We start from the raw sequence: 18,868 nt of genomic DNA, 5'->3' as shown, positions 1-18,868 counted from the left end.
AGTGACGAAGCAGGCTTGAAGAACTATTGATCACTGAAGTACCTCATTCTGTCCACAAAAGTGCTCCTGCTAGCAGCAGGCAAGATTGGGAAAGTGTAAGAATGCAGAGAAATTCTGCAGAAAGATTTCTGCTCCTGTTCACCAATTTACAGACTTATTGCTCCACCCGCCAAAGTAAGAATGCAAACAAAGAGCTCCCCTCTGGCTGTGTCATCTGTAGACTAGGGGCACGCAAGGAAAAGCTGTCAGCTCAAATCCAACTGACACAGGCAATATTATAGTTACAAGACATAGCACAAATCATATGGACAGCTGAAGACATCGTCAGTGATGGTGTCATTCTGGTCTTAGAGATAAGCGAGTGATGTGTTAGAAGTCTAAATAATGCCCATGAAAGCATTCTTTGTTTCTAGAGCTGGAAGTCTTCTGAATTACAAAAACAGTGGCATAAATGATAAATGTTTTTAAGTTGTCTGCAGCATGGTTATATAATAACTAAAACACAAACTGTATGCTACAAGGAACTTGTGGTTGTCACCAAGAAAATGATATAAGGTTGAAACCTATATAATGATTACCTATTTATAATCCTTAAATTAAAAGGACTTAATACAGAACCAGCAGTTTTATTGTTTCTGTAGTTTTAGGAACACCCATTATAACCACATTGTTTTTCTTGGATTAAATTTCAATTCATTCACCCTCATTCAGCTTCTAAAAGCTTCCGGAATTCATTCAAGTATGACAATATGAGGGTCAGTGTGAGGTAAGAGATTGGATGATTGGATTGACTCTGGAGACCAGGTTTTAAATCCTTGCTCAGCCACGGAAACCCACAGTAACCTTGGGCAAATAGCTCTCTCAGATTCAGAAGAAAGCAAAGGAAAAAACCCTACAAATAAATCCTGACAACAAACCCTGTGATAGTATAGTGTTAGGGTCACCATAAGTCAGAATCAATGTGAAGGTACACAGCAGAATCATGGCAGAATGTCTGCTTCCAGTATTATATAAGGATGGGAAAAAGGAATGGACACATAATTAATCCCTTAAAAACCTCACATAAGAGTTCCCACCTGCTACTAAGGATGCTGTTCAAGTCCTAAACCGGTGCTTGGCCACTGTAACGGACTGGATGAGAGCGAACAAATTGAAACTAAATCCAGACAAGACAGAGGTACTCCTGGTCAGTCGTAAGCCCAAATAGGGCATAGGGTTACAGCCTGTGTTTGACGGGGTTACACTCACTCTGAAGGCGCAGGTTCGCAGCTTGGGAGTTATCCTGGACTCATTGCTGAGCCTGGAACCCCAGGTCTCGGCGGTGGCCAGGGGAGCTTTTGCACAGTTAAAACTTGTACACCAGCTGTGTCCGTACCTTGGGAAGTCTGACTTGGCCACGGTGGTCCATGCTCTGGTTACATCCCATATAGACTACTGCAACGCTCTCTACGTGGGGTTGCCTGTGAAGACTGCCCGGAAGCTGCAACTAGTCCAACGTTTGGCAGCCAGGCTACTGATGGGAGCAGGGTACAGGCAGCACACAACTCCCTTGCTACGCCAGCTCCACTGGCTGCCAATTAGCTTCCGAGCACAATTCAAAGTGCTGGTTTTAACCTACAAAACCCTATACGGTTCCGGCCCAGTTTACCTGTCCGAACGTATTCTCCCCTATGAACCATCAAGGTTGCTAAGATCTTCTGGAGGGACCTTGCTCTCAGCCCCACCACTTTCACAGTCGCGTCTGGTGGGAATGAGAGACAGGGCCTTCTTTGTGGTAGCCCCCCAGCTATGGAACTCTCCTCGAATGAAATTAGATCTGCCCCCTCCTCCTGACCTTCAGGAAGCTAGTAAAATCATGGCTATGGAACGAGGCATTCCCAGAATGATGGCTGAGACTGGCAATTGACCAAAGCTATGGACCACAAGACACAGATTGAATTGGACATGATTTTATCTTGGCGAATTGGCTTATATGTATTTTGCTCTATACGTATTTTAATTCACTGTTGTTAGAATGTTTAGATTTTAGATTGTACTACTAGCATTGAATACTTGCTGTTAGCTGGTCTGAATCCCTCTATGGAGGTAGAGAAGATCGGGATATAAAAGGTTTAAATACAATAAATAAATAAATTCCCAACAAACCTACCTAATTTGCATCTCTCAATAAATACGCAAACTGAAATGTGTATTTATTGAGACATCATCACTATTTTTATAAGAGAGAATGTGCAAAATATATATTCTATACACTCATGTATAGCTCAACCTCATGTGTAAGTCAAGGGCACGTTTTGGACCAAGTCATTCCATAGTGAAGGGGAAGTGCCACTGCTGCCTCAGAGAGCCAGCCTTCTTTGTGATGGAGAAAGTAAGGGGGTGGGGTCAGTGCTTCTTTTAGGTTCTTAACCTGTGAGTCCTCGGGTATTTTGACCTACAATGTTGTGACTCAGCTGGAATCACAGACTGTCTCTGATGAGGATGATGGGACTCAGGTTCACAGTATGGTTCAAGATGTTCCTGTTATAGACAATGAAAAAGTGCAGTTTCTCACAGCAAGGCATGAGAGTGTTGATACTGAAAATAGCCAGGTGCAGATTGATTTAGAAAAGGAGGATAATTCTCAACCTGATAATGAGCAAGTAGGGAAACAGGCTGACACTAACGAACAGACTGACCTTGACAAAATGGGAACGTTAGGTTGGGCTGACCGATTGCAATTCCGAGTCCGAAGGAGTGAAAGGATAGCTAACAAGAGGGATGCCAGGGGCGAAAGAAACGCCTTCATGTTTGGCAAAAGATATTAAGGCATGTGTGTGAGACCAAATCTTTGTCAAAGCAACTTTGTGTTCTACCAAGACGTTTGCCTATACTTGCCTGGATTTAACCTGCAGTTTTTGTGTTCATGATTTCAGGGCCTTGTCATGTTCTCTTGGGTTTTTGCTTTGCTGGTGCCTTTTTAGATTAAGCTTCAAGTGCTTTAGGATATTGATCTGTTGGAACATTAACCTTTGCTTTTATGAACTTTTTTACCTTTTATTTTAATAAACTTTAAAGACTTCTGGCTGTGTGTGGTTTGGTGTCTTCAGCAAGGTGAATCTATTCTGAGGTGCAACATACAACTACCAGAAATCCCAGCCAGTTTATCAGCTGTTAGGATTTCTGGGAGTTGAAGGCCAAAACATCTGGGGACACACAGTTTGAGAACCACTGGCTAAGCTCTTGCCTTCCTTCACTCATGGAACAGGATGGTTCCTTTTTTATTAGAATAAAGCTACAGTAACTCCATTGGCCTGTAGATAAGTTGGCCTATGATTTTTTTGGGGGGGGGGGTTATTTATTGGAAGTGCCAGTGCTTATATTTAAACTTATACTTGTATATATAAAATATATTAATGAAAGTAATATAAAAATGCATACAATATTTAAAAATCCTTCCATATATTACGGGAAAGTGTGTGGAAAGCTGTGCATTTAAAAAATCACATTTTCTCCAGATCTTTTAAAGAAAGGACAAACCAAAATGGCAATCAGATGAAATGGACTTAAGATCATAAAAACAGGAAACTGGGGATACAGATTCAAATTTGTTCATTCTTAACTGATATTGAACCACCAGTCACTCCACAACATTAAAAGGCTCAAAAGAATCTACATATGTCCACATCTCTCTGTCACTGAAGGTCATGAAGAAAGTCAAGACAGACACTTCCATTCCAATGGATCCAGATATAATCTACACCACATAGAAATAATGGAAGATGCAACCTGTAACCCGCCTTGAGTCGCTGTAAGGCTGAAAAAGGTGGGCAATAAATATCATAAATAAATAAATAAATTGCTTAACAAAAGCCAGATCACCTTAACCAATATAGATTATAAATTATAATACATTTGTAGAACGCATGCATCCCCCCCTCCAAAGCAACCAATCACCCTGTCTCAAACTTACTAAAACATTACCCTCCCTCAAAGAGTCATTCTCTGCATAAAACAGCCCAGTAACAATCACAGCAGATATCAATTGTTGGATAAACAGAAGCAATTTACTTGGCTCATCATTGGATGTAAGTAATTGTGTTTTGTCCAATAAAAGCAGATCAGAAGCAACTTTAGACACCTCTGCCAGATCAGAAGCAACTCTAGACATCTCTACTATTGACTGAAACAACTGTACTATCAAGTTTGCAGCAGACACGAACAACCTTACCTACAAAATCTGGGGAGAAAATGGCTCTGTAAAACTGCCAGAGCAAGCAATCAGTCTTTCAACAGAAAAGACAGAATGTGAAAGCCATCCACTTCAGAAAAGGTTAACTGGATGAGACCTGTGTAGATGTAACAATAAGAGAGAGTACTTACATAGCATGGGACCTGATTCTTGTATTTATCATTGCTTTATGTTTTGCTAAGCCTCCTTGGAAAAATTTACATTGTGAAGGACAGAATATAAATAACTATCATAAAATAAATCAATGGTTCCTCCACACTATCTAGCCAGCACTCTGATAAATATCAGAGATCAGGCCTTTCTTCTAAAATTAAATAACGGTTTATGTGGGATTGAGAGAAAAGGGGCCAATCTGATATTTAAAGAAGGAAATTAAAATTCGGTACAGGCAGTCCCCAAGTTAAGAACAAGACAGGTTCTGTAGGTTTGTTCTTAAGTTGAATTTGTATGTAAATTGGAACAGGTACATATATATGGCTGGTAACTCCAGCCATATATATACATACACACACAAATACATATACACATATGTTATGGATCGCCTGGGGAAGGGTTAACACCCCTGTGGTGTTTGTTTTGTTATCTGTACCCCATTCAGAAGATTTCACCTCACTTTCTGTTCCTGTGATCGGTGCATTTTGGAAAATTTGACTTGTTGTGGAAACAAGCTTCAATGGCAACCCCTTTTCCCTATGATCACTCTTCCAGGAGTGAATGTATCTTCCAAGAGGTAGATTTCTCTCACTTCCTGTTGTCTCGCCCCCATTCTTAACTATTTGTAAGTTGGATGTTTGTAACTTGGGGACTGCCTGTAGTTAATTAATTCGGAACTGTAATCATTTGTTTTAAGAGTCTGTCGTCTCCACTATGGACTCTCGAACACCAGGAGAAGGGGACGGAAAAAATGAGGCTCACCTGAAGTTGAGTCTCCTCAGAAGTCATCAACCCAAAGCACAATAGTAAGACATTGTTGTTGAGCCCTTCCCGATCTATCAAAGACTGCCTGTAATCCATTCTATGAACATTTACTTAGAAGGAAGCTACATTTCAAAATGCTGGTGCTGATCTCTCAAACCTATATTGTTTGATCTACAAGACCATATCTCCTCATATGAGCCTGCCTGAGATCCTCAAGAGGAGCCTTTTTCTCTGCCCCATCACCTTCAGAAACAAGGTTGATGGGGCTACAAGACAGTATCTGCCCCTAGAATCTGGATCTCCCTCTCCCCATTTGATGTTTTTCCATTAGCAGCCAAAGATCTTTTAATTCCAGTAGTTTTTAAAGCAGAAAGTATTTTTTAAAGGGGGCTTTTAAGAGGGTGCTGAATTGTTTTATAATTGTATTTATAAACTGATTCTAATTATATTTATCTTTTAAAAAGGTTTTTATCTTTTTAAGTGTATATTTAAATTGTTTTAATATTGATAATAGTATTGTTGCTGTTTTAATTGATACATTACCATTAGTTCCCATTTTGGGAAAAAGATAAGATGATTAGTACAATGAACAGATGGCAGCGTTTCTAGATAACGTATATACTAGCAAATAAGCCAACCCAAGTGTAAGCCGAGGCACCTAATTTTACCTCAAAAAACTGGGAAAACTTATTGACTTGAGTATAAGCCAGGGGTGGGAAAGGCACACTCAGGACGAGAGAGATGGGGCTAAAGAGGGGCACAGAGCACGGGAAGAGGAGAGAAATGATAGCTGGGTTTCTATGCGGAGAAGTGAGGGTTCTGGAGGGAAGGCGTGGGGCTGAAAAAAAGCCCTTTTTTCAGCTCCACACCTTCCCGCCAGGACCCTCATTCAAGTATAAGCCGGGGGAGGGGGGGGTTCGGCCTTAAAAACTTATACTTGAGTATATACAGTACATTGTGCTTGTAGAAGTTTTCATATTAAGGAATACTTCAGCAATAATGAATGGGTAAAAGAATTTACCATTACCCTACAAGTAATTAACAGCAACCCAGCAACCAAATTTGAGCCCCCACCCTAAAACAGTTCCTTGATGCCTCCTGTCAGTTCTCTGTCACAGAAACAGAATAAAATATTTTTGAATTAGGTTTCAGATAATTCCAGCACCCTCTCAAACAGAAATTATAATAGATCATATTTACCTCTAAAGATGTGGTAGTGCAATTCATGCTCCAGATAGGATAATGTGGGTTTTTTAAACAGATATATATACAAAATGTGCAGTTCTATTTTACGTTCACAATAACTGTAAAATGATCTCAAAATATAGAAACGCATTTTGCAGTAAAACTGCATTCAAAATGTAGTTTTACTTACATTATGATCTAGGAGACCTTTATGATGAATGAGGCCACCTTGTGTTCCATATGTAAAAATAGCCTGACCAGCCACTAGAAGAATCAATTCTGAGAACACAGTCACTAGGTTCAAATCTCAATCTTCCTTGAATTTACTGTTAGCCTTGAAAAATACTATCATACAGGGATAATTGGTAGAGGGATAAAGCTAGGCGAATCTTTAAGGCAGTTCAAGCATATTTTACACAACCTCTAAAAGGCAGAAAAATGCAAGATATCACAAGACAAGGCAGCAGAAAGGACAATGGAATTCTGCTTCCAAATACAATTTATTAACACTAGTTATGTAAGTGGTGAGATAATCCCAGCTGAGGCAGATCATGCTGAAGTGAATGTCCCATGCCCTCTGGCAAAATACTGCAGCCACACTGGCGAACTATCAAGAAAGTATGAGTAACACAATCTTTCTTCCAGTGCACTGGTTGATCAACAATCATTAATGGTTGAGAGCTACATGAGGTCCAAAATATCAATACTATCCAAAATAAATCTTACAAGATTCGACTGCAGTTATTTCAAGGTGAGGCTGCATAGGATTTCTGCCTTGATCTTTGAACAAGCTATTTTCCTGGGCTAGTTCATTTTATTAATATATTGTATTTATATTTAATCCATTTGCTCCACAAGAGGGCTGACAAAATTTAAAAACCAAACAGGTATTAAAAGAATAGCTAAACTAATGTACACATGTACACATCAGTCAAGATTTAAAAAAAAATCATTGTCAAAGACCACAGGGGAAAATAGTTCAGCAGGAGCAACACAGCCATCTTGTTGCACTGAACATTAACAAGAGGATAAACTGGAAATTCCTCAGGAATGGGTGACAAATCCACAAAGACCCAGTCCATGTGTTAACTTTATCTCCTACAACATACTTTAGAAAAACCAGGTTCACACAAATGTTAGAAATGCTTAACTAACATCACTCCTCAGTATGTTTTTGATGAATTATTTACTATGGAAACTGGGGCAGCTTTGCAAGAATGTAAGTACGTAACTTCATTTTTAAACCCCACCACCATGACCCCACGGGGACTCGGGGCAGCTTAAAGGGAAACAAGCCCAAAAATCACAGACAAAATAAAACACATTAAAACCAATCAAATCAAAAATTAAAACAATACACAACATCATAAAAGCAATGCAGCTGAGGTAAAATTCATAGCTGGGATCAGGCTCAATGAGTGCAATAATTCCTTAAAGGAGCCAATGGAAAGGTATAGAGATCAAATGTACAGAGACTAGAGATCAAATGTACAGGGGGCATAACTTAAGCAAAATGATGAGGAAGAATAGGAGGGTCAGAATAAAGTGCAGGATTTAGAGTGGGTCAAGATAATGCTCTAGTGAAACTGCCTAATGAAAGGCACAATGGAACATCCAGGTTTTTAATTCTCTCCGGAAGGAGGACAAGGTTGGGGCCTGTCTTATCTCCCTAGGGAGGGAGTCCCAAAGCTGGGGGGCCACCACCGAGAAGGCTCTCTCCATCGTTCCCACCAACCACACTTGAGACGAATGCAGAAGCAAGAGCAGAGCCTCCCCAGATGATCTCAGGGTATATGCTGGTTCATAAGGGAAGATGCGATCACAAAGGCAGGCAAATCCCAAACTGTGCATTGATAGAATACTTATATACCCAAGATGTCAATGGCTTGAACCCTGTTAGTGCCACATGTATCTGTAAGTTACCCAATGTAATAATTGAACATTTTGTCTGATTAGGAACATCCACACTCAGTTCAATGTTCAGAGGTATAACTGTGCCTATGGTGACATTGTGCATGCAGATGAATACCACATGTGATATGCATGTGCAGTACACATGGATGTACATTATGCAATGTACATGGATGTGCATGCAGATGTGCATGCAGATTTGGCTGCACATTTGTTGTTTTGATTCTGTTGCACAACACTGTCATTCAGCACAAGAGTTGCTTAGCAAGATCATTGTGCATACAGTTTCCAGGTTATGAACAAGATAGGTTCTGTAGGTTTGCTCTTAAGTTGAATTGCATGCAAGTCAGAAGAGATACATTTTAAGGGAGACATCTATGATCTTCAGGGGAGGGCCTTCTCTTGGTCCCACTACCCATTCAAGCATGCTTGATGAGAACATATAAGAGGGTCTTTTCTATGGCTGCTCCCAGGCTGTGGAACTCTCTCCCAAGAGGAACCAGAATGGCCCCGTCCCTGCTGGCATTCCACAAGCAGGTCAAGGGGAAGGGAAGGATCCGGAAGGGTGGGTGGGATGTGGGGGGGGGGGGGGAATATGAGTTTTAAAGGCCATATTAATATATATCCTGTATTTTAATTCTGTTTTTACCACAGTATTATTTAATTATTTTTGTATTGCTTTTAAAAACTGTTTAGTGTGGATAGATGTTAGTCGTCTTGAATCCCCATGGGAGAAAGACGGGATATGAATAATAATAATAATAATAATAATAATAATGGTAACTCCAGCCATTTTTAAAGTTTTGGATAGCATAGGGAAGGGTTAACACCTCTGTAACTTTTGTTTTGCTGTTTTTGCACGTTTAGAACATTTCACCTCACTTTCTTCCTGTGACAATTGGATTTTGAAAATTTTGGGTTGTCGGAGAAACAAGTATTGGTGATAAAGCTTCAGTGGAGACACCTTTTTGCCATGATAAAACTTACAGGAGTGAATTTCCCTTCCTAGGGGCAGATTTCCTATCACTTCCTTTTGTCTCACCCCGTTTGTAACTAGAAGTCATATGTAAGTTGCATGTTTGTAACTCAGGGACTGCCTGTACATCATCCAACTATGCCAATCCATCTCGACTTCAATTGTGACTTAACTAAAAGGCTCAGGATACACATCTCATTCGTGATACAGCTTTCACTAAAATGAAACAAAAAATTAGGGGATGTTTCTGCTCATTGCAATTGTAGGATTGAACATGACTGCATGTAATCCAGATCTAATGACATCCCAAACTCAGAAGATGTTGGAAACATTCAGTGATTAGTGACCACTCCTCAGTGTTACTGAAAGTTGTGTTTCTCTTATCCTGTAGATAATATACATTAAAATACATGCAATGCTACATATCACAGACAAATTTGTATCTTATTTTGGACAGAATTGGATACAGAATTTACACTTTATTTTGATGTAGAATTCATTTGATAGGTTAGTGTACAATATATTATTTCAAAGGGGAGTCTAAGAAATGATATGTTAAAATTGGATGCAAAGCCAACCCAGATGTCCTTGGACCATCAAGATCGCTCCCAAGCGCAGACTCCAAGGCAGAAAGACAAGGCGCAAAATGAACACCCAAGCCCTTCAGGAGCCCTCCAGACGAGCCCATCTCCAAACAGCACTCAAGAACCATCTACCCACAGAACACCCCGAAAATGTTGAGGAACATTGGAACAAACTGAAGACCTCCATCATCCAAGCCTGCGAAGAAACTATTGGATACCAAGCCAAGAAACATCAAGACTGGTTTGATGAAAATGACATCGAGATCCAACAGCTAATTGACAAGAAAAGGAAAGCCTTCCAAACATGGCAGAGAAACATCAACTGTGCTGCTAAGAAAAAGATCTACGCTAGTGCAAAAGCCGAGGTCCAAAGAAGGACAAGAGAACTCAAGAACATCTGGTGGACAAAGAAGGCTGAAGAAATCCAACACCTGGCAGATACCCATAATGCTCAAGGATTTTTCAAAGCCACAAAGGTCATCTACGGACCAAGAAACCATGGCATACAGCCTCTACGCTCATCAGATGGAACCAAACTCCTGAAGGACCAAAACTCAATTGCACTACGTTGGAAAGAACACTACCAAAGCCTCCTGAACCGCAGCTCCAATGTGGCCGAAGAGGTCCTCTCACAAATCCCGCAACAACAAACCAGGGATGAGCTTGCAGCACCGCCTAGTTTGGAAGAAGTCAGCAATGCCATCAGCCAGCAGAAGAATTATAAGTTGCTTACCTGTAACTGTAGTTTCCTGAGTAGAATCCTGTGAATACGCACATATGGTAAATCCTGCGCATGCGCAATTCAGCGATCGGAACCTTCTGCAAGTAAAAAATGACCGTTTAGACTCCCTCTGGCCACGCGCCCCCCTCCCCTATCCTATATATAGCCCGGGGCAGTGGCCGTTATTCAGTTCTCTCTCACTAGAAAGCAGTAATAGAGATGGCATGACCTTCAAGGGGAGGAGGGTGGGTGATGTGCGTATTCACAGGATTCTACTCAGGAAACTACAGTTACAGGTAAGCAACTTATAATTTCCTGTCGTAGATCCTGTGAATCGCACATATGGTAGATTAGCGAGCAACTGACCGTGGATGGTGGGAGTCATGCCACAGCCGAGAATAGGACCGCTCTGCCGAACTCCGTGTCCTTCCTGGAGACCACGTCGAGTTTATAATGTGTCACGAACGACAGCGGAGACGACCAAATCGCAGCCCGGCAAATTGCATCCAGCGATACACCTTTCAGGAAAGCCGCCGACGTGGACATCGACCTCGTGGAATGGCCCTTGACCTGCTGAGGCAACTCTTTCCCAGCTAAACGGTAGCACAATTTGATTAGTGATACTATCCACCCAGATAATCTCTGGGAAGATAGCTGCATGCCTTGAGTGTCTGTACGGTATTGAACAAATAACCTAGGAGTCTTCCGAAAGGAGGATGTTCTATCTACATAAAAGGCTAGAGCCCTACGGACATCTAGGGAATGCAAATTTTTCTCAATAGGTGATGTGGGATTCTGATAGAATGCCGGAAGCACTATGTCTTGTGACATATGAAATCGTGAAGATACTTTAGGCAAGAAGGCAACATCTGTGCGAAGTACTGCTTTTTCCCTGTGGAACCTCATGTACGGTGGATCTACTCGTAGTGCATTCAGTTCACTAGCCCTGCGTGCCGTGGTGATTGCCACCAGAAAGGCTGTCTTCCAAGAGAGGTAAGACAGGTCTATAGTCGCCATAGGCTCGAAAGGAGGTCTCACTAACCGTGACAGAACAATATCTAAACTCCACCCTGGGGTCACTGGGGCTACAGACGGCCTAACGTTCGCTACGCCCCTCATAAAAGTTTTAACCATTGGGTCTGAGAAACAGGAGGGATACCCTTTCTTTCTTCTGAACCACGATATCGCAGCAAGGTAACATTTAAGGGAGGAATGCGATAGACCCGCCTCTAAAAGAGAAACTAAAAACTCCAGTATCACTGAAACGGGGGCTTCAGTTGGTTCTAACTGCCTCCCTGTACAATACTTGGTGTAGCGCGTCCATTTATAGAGATATGATCGACGCGTAGACGATCTATGTGCCGCCTCAATAAATTTTAGCACCGATTGCGGCAATTTAGAGAAGGTCGCTATCGACTCGGGAGGACCCGCCATGCGGTTAACTTCAGTTTGTCTACCTCCGGGTGCAAGACTCGACCCTCCTGAGTGGATAGAAGATCTGTCCTGCACGGCAGGCGGACAAATCTTCCCTTGGCCATCTGGTGGAGAAGCGAAAACCATGGCTGCCTCGGCCACCATGGTGTTATCACTATGCACCTGGCATTGTCCTCCTGAATCTTCGCTACGACCCTCATCAGGAGGGGCAGAGGCGGGAAGGCGTACAACGGTCTGTCGGACCACCTCATCAGAAATGCATCTCCCAAACACCCACTCTCCGGATGTGCCCGTTGTCGAGCACAATACAGAGAGCACTTGGAATTGTCCTTTGTCGCAAATAAATCCACTTCCGGGAAACCCCATGCTAGGAATAGTCTGTGTGCCTCTTGTGAGTGTAGCGACCACTCGTGGTGTACTAGTGGGCTTCTGCTTAGTGTGTCTGCGAGTGTGTTCTGTTCTCCTGGGAGGTGACTCGCTAACAGGTGTACACCCCTCACTATGCACCAATCCCAAATTTGTAGTGATAGAGATAGGAGGTCCGCCGAATGCGTCCCTCCTTGTTTGTTCAAGTAAAACATTACGGTCGTGTTGTCTGTTACAATATGAACTACTCGTCCTAGTATAACCTTTTCGAAGGAGTGCAGTGCCCTTTCTACTGCGAGTAGTTCTAGAACGTTTATGTGCATGTTTCTTTCCCTCTCTGACCACACACCGTGCGCAATGAGTCCCTGAGAATGTGCACCCCACCCCGTAAGGGAGGAATCCGTGATGATGACTCTGGTAGGGTGCAGATGGTGGAACTGGAACCCTGAGCAGACCCATGTCTCGTCCTCCCAACAAATCAACGAATCCCGGACCACGGGTGGAAGGGAGAGTCTCATTTCTGGATCGCTCGTCAACGGGTCGAATACAGAGAGGAACCATGACTGAAGGATTCTCATTCTGAGCCTTGCGTAATGGTTGACTGATGTAGTGGCTGCCATGTGACCTAGAAGTGTCTGGACCTGTCTTGCCGAAATGCAAGTAGATGTCCTTGCAGTTTTGACCAGAGCTTTGAGGTTGGCAAACCTGTCCCTTGGAAGATATGCCTTCTCGGAAACGGAGTCCAACAGGGCGCCGATGAACTGGATTTGTCTGGTGGGCGTTAGGATCGACTTCTCCCTGTTGACTACGAGGCCCAACGACTGGAGAAGAAACAAAATGGTAGAGACGTGTTCCTGCAATTGCCTACATGAAGTAGCCACTACCAGCCAGTCGTCTATATATGGGTAGACGGTTATTCCCTTTGTCCTAAGACAAGCAGCCACCACTGACATACATTTCGTGAAAACACGAGGTGCCGTCGAGAGGCCAAAGGGAAGAACGTTAAAACAAAAAACTTTATTTCCTACCATAAATGAAAGATATCTACGATGTTGTGGTGCTATTGAGATATGGAAATATGCATCTTTTAAATCTATGGATGCGAACCATGCTCCCCTCGGGATAAGAGGCAAAATTGAGGCTAGTGTAATCATTCGAAATTTTTTCGGGGTTATGTGGTTATTTAATGCTCTGAGATCCAGTATTGGACGTAGTCCACCTCCACGTTTATTAATCAGAAAGTACTTGGAGAAAAAACAAAACTTAACAACATCAGCACTGACTGGAGAAATTGCACCTTTTTCTAATAACATATCCACCTCTTCTAACAGTGGAACTGACTCTTGAGTCTTCTTGACAGTGCCCACCCTTGGTAGGTCATCAAATTCAATACAGTAACCTGAACCTATAATAGAAAGAACCCAAGCATCCGTGGTGATGCTGCACCAGGCGTTGTAGAACATACTCAACCTATCCCCAAACATGGGAACTTTAGGGTACCAAGAAGAAGAATTTGTTTGCACATCAATCTTAGTATCAACTTTAACAGAAACCTCAACGTTAACTTCGCTATTGACTAACGGGGAAATTACACAAACAGTACCATCTCGTGCATTCCCTGTGTCAAAGACGTTTCTTTTGATTAAATTGACCCTTGGGTTTATTTTGATAGGGCTGTGTCCTGTTCCTAGGGAAGTATGAATTTCTTTTTCCCCCTTGAAATCTAGAAGAACCGTTGCCCCTATTTCTAAAGGGCCCGGTATAGTATGTGCCATAAGGTCTGCGGTAATTATTGGGCTGTTGCCACCTAGACCTTTGTTGCTGGAAGGGTTGCCACGTATAGCCGAACTTATTTGCGGCTTGGCGCACATCTTGTTTCTCCTTGATATTAACATCTGTGTCTGGATTGAAAAGCCCTGCATCATGAATAGGAAGGTCTTCTGCTAAAGACTTTCCCTCCTCAGAAAGATTGGCTGCACGCAGCCATGCATGCCTTCTAATGGCAGTAGCAGTTGCAAATAAATTTCCTGCTGCTTCGGCTAGGTGTTTAGCGAAATCTTTTTGAAATTTGGAAAGTATTATTGCCTCTGCTTGGAGGGCTTTCGGCAGGTGTTGATCATCTCTAGGCAGAGATTCAATACTGGGCAAGATCTTTCTCCACAAAAAAGATTGGTAACCACTCATGTACGTTGCAAAGTGGGCCATGCGGGTAAACAACCCAGCAGCAATGTGTGCCTTTTTGCCTAAAGAATCAAGCCTCCTGCCCTCTCTATCCGGAGGTGTAGTCAGAGCGCCTTTAGGACGCTTAGATTTCACCACCTCAGTCACCACCGTATTTGGTTTTGGGGGAATAGTAACCCATCTACATGAGGAAACATCAATTTTATACATTGAATCCAGCCTCTTGGGTATTGCTGGAGTCATGAATGGTGATACATCTACAATTTTAGAAAGTTTCAATAAATATGGTAACATTGGTAAGGACATAGAGGGGGAAGCATTCTGCTCCTCGGAAGGAAACATTGGGTCATCGATATGCTCTGGTGGTTTTGGAGCTGGGATTCCCAGTTCCTTTATCATTCTTTCCATGAGAGCATTAAACCTATTAAAGTCTGTCAGCTGAACACCAGTGTTTTCCTCACCCCCCAATGTCTGGATAGTATCTGGGGAGTCGGAGTCTGATGCCTCGTCATTCCCTTCAGGTGCTGCAACAATAGGCACATGTCCTGGAACTGGTTGCGCACGCAATAAATTCTGGGTAGTGTTTGACAGAGTAGGCGTAGATGAAGCTACAACGACTGCATCACTGTGACCCTGCTCTCTATTCTGCTGATGTGTAATCACTTGAGTTGGAGCAGTCTCTTGTGCTACATGTCCATCATCAGCATCTCTCATAGTTGACACATTGGTATTAACATTATTATTATTACTAATAGGCATAGGAGTGATAGCAGCATCTTGTACCGAAGGTCTCATGTGGGATACACTGGCAGGATTAACATCATTAGTCAGAGATGTATTAGTGCTGGTAAACTGTCTATTAAGCAGCATGGGGGCTTGCCCCGGTGTAGGTACTTGTCTTGGAATAGGTTGCTGAATGAACATCAGTTGGCCAGAAGGGCCCATCTGCCAGTAGCCTTGAAAGGGCATAGCACCAGGGCCATATCTCCTCCAATGGCTAGAGGATCTTGAGGACCTGGAGCGGCTGTGCCTCCTCGAGCGTCCTGAAGATGACGAGGAGGAAGAGGATGAAGAAGTGGATGATGAGGAGGAAGAAGAACGTGTGCGTCGGTGCCTCCTGGATGAGGATCGGTACCGTCGGCGTCGAGAACCATGACGTCGCGATGGGGACCTTGCGCGCCTTGGGCGCCTGCTTGGTCGGCGAAACGTCATGGCAGGCCATGATCTCAATGATGGTGCTTCTGCTGCACTCGCCGTTTCATTCTGGCGATTCTCCTCTTGAATAGTTGCCTCGTTCATCCTCTGAACTGGCAGCTGTTCCCTTCGGTCGGCAGTGCCTTCCGATATCGGGCGAGGCGGAGCTTGTTCAACAGCCTCGGAGCTGGGAGGCCCATTGTACACGCCCTCGAAGGCGTGGCTTGTCGAAGGGACGGTATTTTCGGAGGCGGAGTCGACTTCGGGAGCGAAAGGAGCCACCGCGCAAACTCCGCCTCCCTGCGCGTTCGGGGAGAGCAGCGGCATCGGAGGGGTCAGACCATTGGTCGTCGCCCCTGCGTCAGTCTGAGGCCGAGAAGTCCCCGAAGGGGTTGCGTTCAACGCATTGGGGCCTGCGACACCTCCGGCGATCAGGCCCGAGTCTCTCGGCGCCTTGTGCAGTCTCTCGCCTCCACGATCCATGGCGGAAGGGACGGACTTCTTTGTCAGAGCTTTCTTCGGCACGGTAGATTGGCGGCCATTTTGGAGGCCGCCGTTCTTAGATTTTTTAAGCTTTTTCTTTCCCCCCGAAGGTAAGGAGGGTTGTTCAAGGGCAGTTTCTCGAGCCGGATGCGGCATTAGAGCTTTCTCGTAAAGCGCTGCTCTTAGTCTCGACAGTCTATTTTTCCTCGTCTGAGGAGTAAAAGCAGCGCAGATCTCACAAGGTTGAGAAAGGTGCCCTTCACCCAGACATTCAAGACACAGTGCGTGTCCATCTGTGTCCGGGAGAATATTTGGGCAGTTGAGACATTTCTTAAAAGCTGTAGTAGCCATAGTATATAATAAAATATTGTTTTTGTCAATTCTCTTCAGTAACCTTGTCGTTCAACAACGGAAAGGTTCCTCGCTGTTCGCTTCAGCGCGGAAAAAAGAGAACTGAATAACGGCCACTGCCCCGGGCTATATATAGGATAGGGGAGGGGGGCGCGTGGCCAGAGGGAGTCTAAACGGTCATTTTTTACTTGCAGAAGGTTCCGATCGCTGAATTGCGCATGCGCAGGATTTACCATATGTGCGATTCACAGGATCTACGACAGGAAATAACAAAGCCAGCGGACCGGATGGGATCCCTGCTGAAATCTTCAAAGAGGGAGGACCCGAGCTGACACACCAACTCCACCAGCTCATAGAAAAAGTGTGGGTGACCGAGAAAATCCCAGCAGACTTCAAGGATGCCACCATCATCACCCTCTTCAAAAAAAGGGGAAAGAACAGACTGCGGAAACTATCGAGGTATCTCCCTTCTAACCTCCGCTGGGAAAATCCTCGCAAGAATCCTTGCAAACCGCCTCCTGCCCCTCTCAGAAGACACCCTCCCAGAATCCCAGAACGGCTTCCGCCCCTCCAGAGGAACCGTGGACATGATCTTCACTGCACGACAGCTCCAAGAAAAATGCAGGGAACAAAACCAACCTCTGTACATGGCATTCATCGACCTTGCCAAGGCATTCGACACAGTGAATCGCAGCGCTCTCTGGACCATCCTCCACAAAATCGGATGCCCTAACAAATTTGTGAACATCCTGCGGCTCCTCCACGATGACATGATGGCAACAGTCTTGGACAGCAATGGCTCCCAAAGTGACCCATTTAAGGTGGAATCGGGTGTCAAACAGGGATGTGTTATTGCCCCAACCCTATTCTCCATCTTCATCGCAATGATACTTCACCTTGTTGATGGGAAGCTTCCCACCGGAGTGGAAATCATCTATCGGACAGATGGCAAGCTGTTTAACCTCAGCAGACTGAAAGCCAAAACCAAAGTCACAACAACATCTGTTATAGAACTCCAGTATGCTGATGACAATGTCGTCTGTGCGCATACAGAAGAAGATCTACAAGCCACTCTAAACACCTTCGCAGAAGCATACACGAAGCTTGGCCTGTCACTGAACATTGAGAAAACCAAAGTGCTCTTCCAGCAGTCACCAGCCAACTCCTCCCCAATGCCAGAGATACAGCTTAATGGTGTAACATTAGAAAATGTGGACCATTTCCGCTACCTTGGCAGCCACCTCTCCACCAAAGTCAACATCGACGCTGAAATACAACACCGCCTGAGCTCCGCAAGTGCAGCATTTTCCCGAATGAAGCAGAGAGTGTTTGAGGACCGGGACATCCGTAGGGAGACCAAGGTGCTTGTCTATAAAGCTATTGTCCTCCCAACCCTGCTATACGCCTGTGAGACGTGGACTGTCTACAGACGTCACATGCAACTCCTGGAACGATTCCATCAGCGCTGCCTCCGGAAAATCCTGCAAATCTCCTGGGAAGACAAGCGGACAAATGTCAGTGTGCTGGAAGAAGCAAAGACCACCAGCATTGAAGCGATGGTCCTCCAGCATCAACTCCGCTGGGCTGGCCACGTTGTCCGGATGCCTGACCACCGTCTCCCAAAGCAGTTGCTCTATTCCGAACTTATCAACGGAAAACGGAATGTCGGTGGACAGGAAAAGAGATTTAAAGATGGGCTCAAAGCCAACCTTAAAAACTCTGGCATAGACACTGAGAACTGGGAAGCCCTGGCCCTTGAGCGCTCCAGCTGGAGGTCGGCTGTGACCAGCAGTGCTGCAGAATTCGAGGAGGCACGAGTGGAGGGTGAAAGAGAGAAACGTGCTAGGAGGAAGGCGCGTCAAGCCAACCCCGACCGGGACCGCCTTCCACCTGGAAACCAATGCCCTCACTGCGGAAGAAGGTGCAGAGCAAGAATAGGGCTCCACAGCCACTTACGGACCCACAAGAACATTGGAGGACCATCATACTCGGAAAACGAGGGATCGCCTAAGTAAGTAAGTACTGAAAGATAAGGACATCAGGAAAATACAGGTCATATTCAGGGACTGAAACGCCAAACAGAGATTAGGAAACTGTAAAACCCAGTTGTAGACCTGCACAAGTATTAGGTGTAGCAAGACTAAAATTTATCTGAGATTATGATCTGGGGGATGAAACTTGCCTGTTTCAAATAAGCAAGGTGATATAGATGTTCAGCACAAATGTTAATAACACCTTAATATCTAATATTTGGTGTATGCTCTTTGTAAATCAAGGAAACAATCTAAAAATAGACATAAGCATAACCATAGGATGGAAGAATCAATGAAGCA

General features: G+C 44.0%; 2 protein-coding genes across 3 annotated transcripts in view; both read right to left on the bottom strand.

Annotated features, from left to right (window-relative positions):
* TTBK1 (tau tubulin kinase 1) overlaps positions 1–18,868 on the bottom strand; it is a 140,455-nt gene that overhangs the window by 83,474 nt on the left and 38,113 nt on the right. The gene's annotated exons all lie outside the window — the stretch shown is intronic.
* On the bottom strand, positions 10,524–15,351 carry LOC137096031 (uncharacterized). The gene is made up of 2 exons (XM_067463506.1): positions 10,893–15,351; positions 10,524–10,624 (listed from the first exon to the last, which is right to left on the bottom strand). The coding sequence occupies exon 1, from the start codon at positions 12,885–12,887 to the stop codon at positions 10,908–10,910; it is 1,980 nt and encodes a 659-aa protein (XP_067319607.1). The 5' UTR covers positions 12,888–15,351; the 3' UTR covers positions 10,524–10,624; positions 10,893–10,907.

The sequence above is a fragment of the Anolis sagrei genome, chromosome 1 (genome assembly GCF_037176765.1).
Source record: "Anolis sagrei isolate rAnoSag1 chromosome 1, rAnoSag1.mat, whole genome shotgun sequence".
Lineage (NCBI taxonomy): Eukaryota > Metazoa > Chordata > Lepidosauria > Squamata > Dactyloidae > Anolis > Anolis sagrei.
Note: the sequence above shows the minus strand (reverse complement) of the source record. Positions and strands in the feature narration are given on the sequence as shown.

Coding starts and splice junctions, on each gene's coding strand:
- LOC137096031 (XM_067463506.1), bottom strand. CDS start 12,887: ATGGTTCCTCTCTGTATTCGACCCGTTGACGAGCGATCCAGAAATGAG.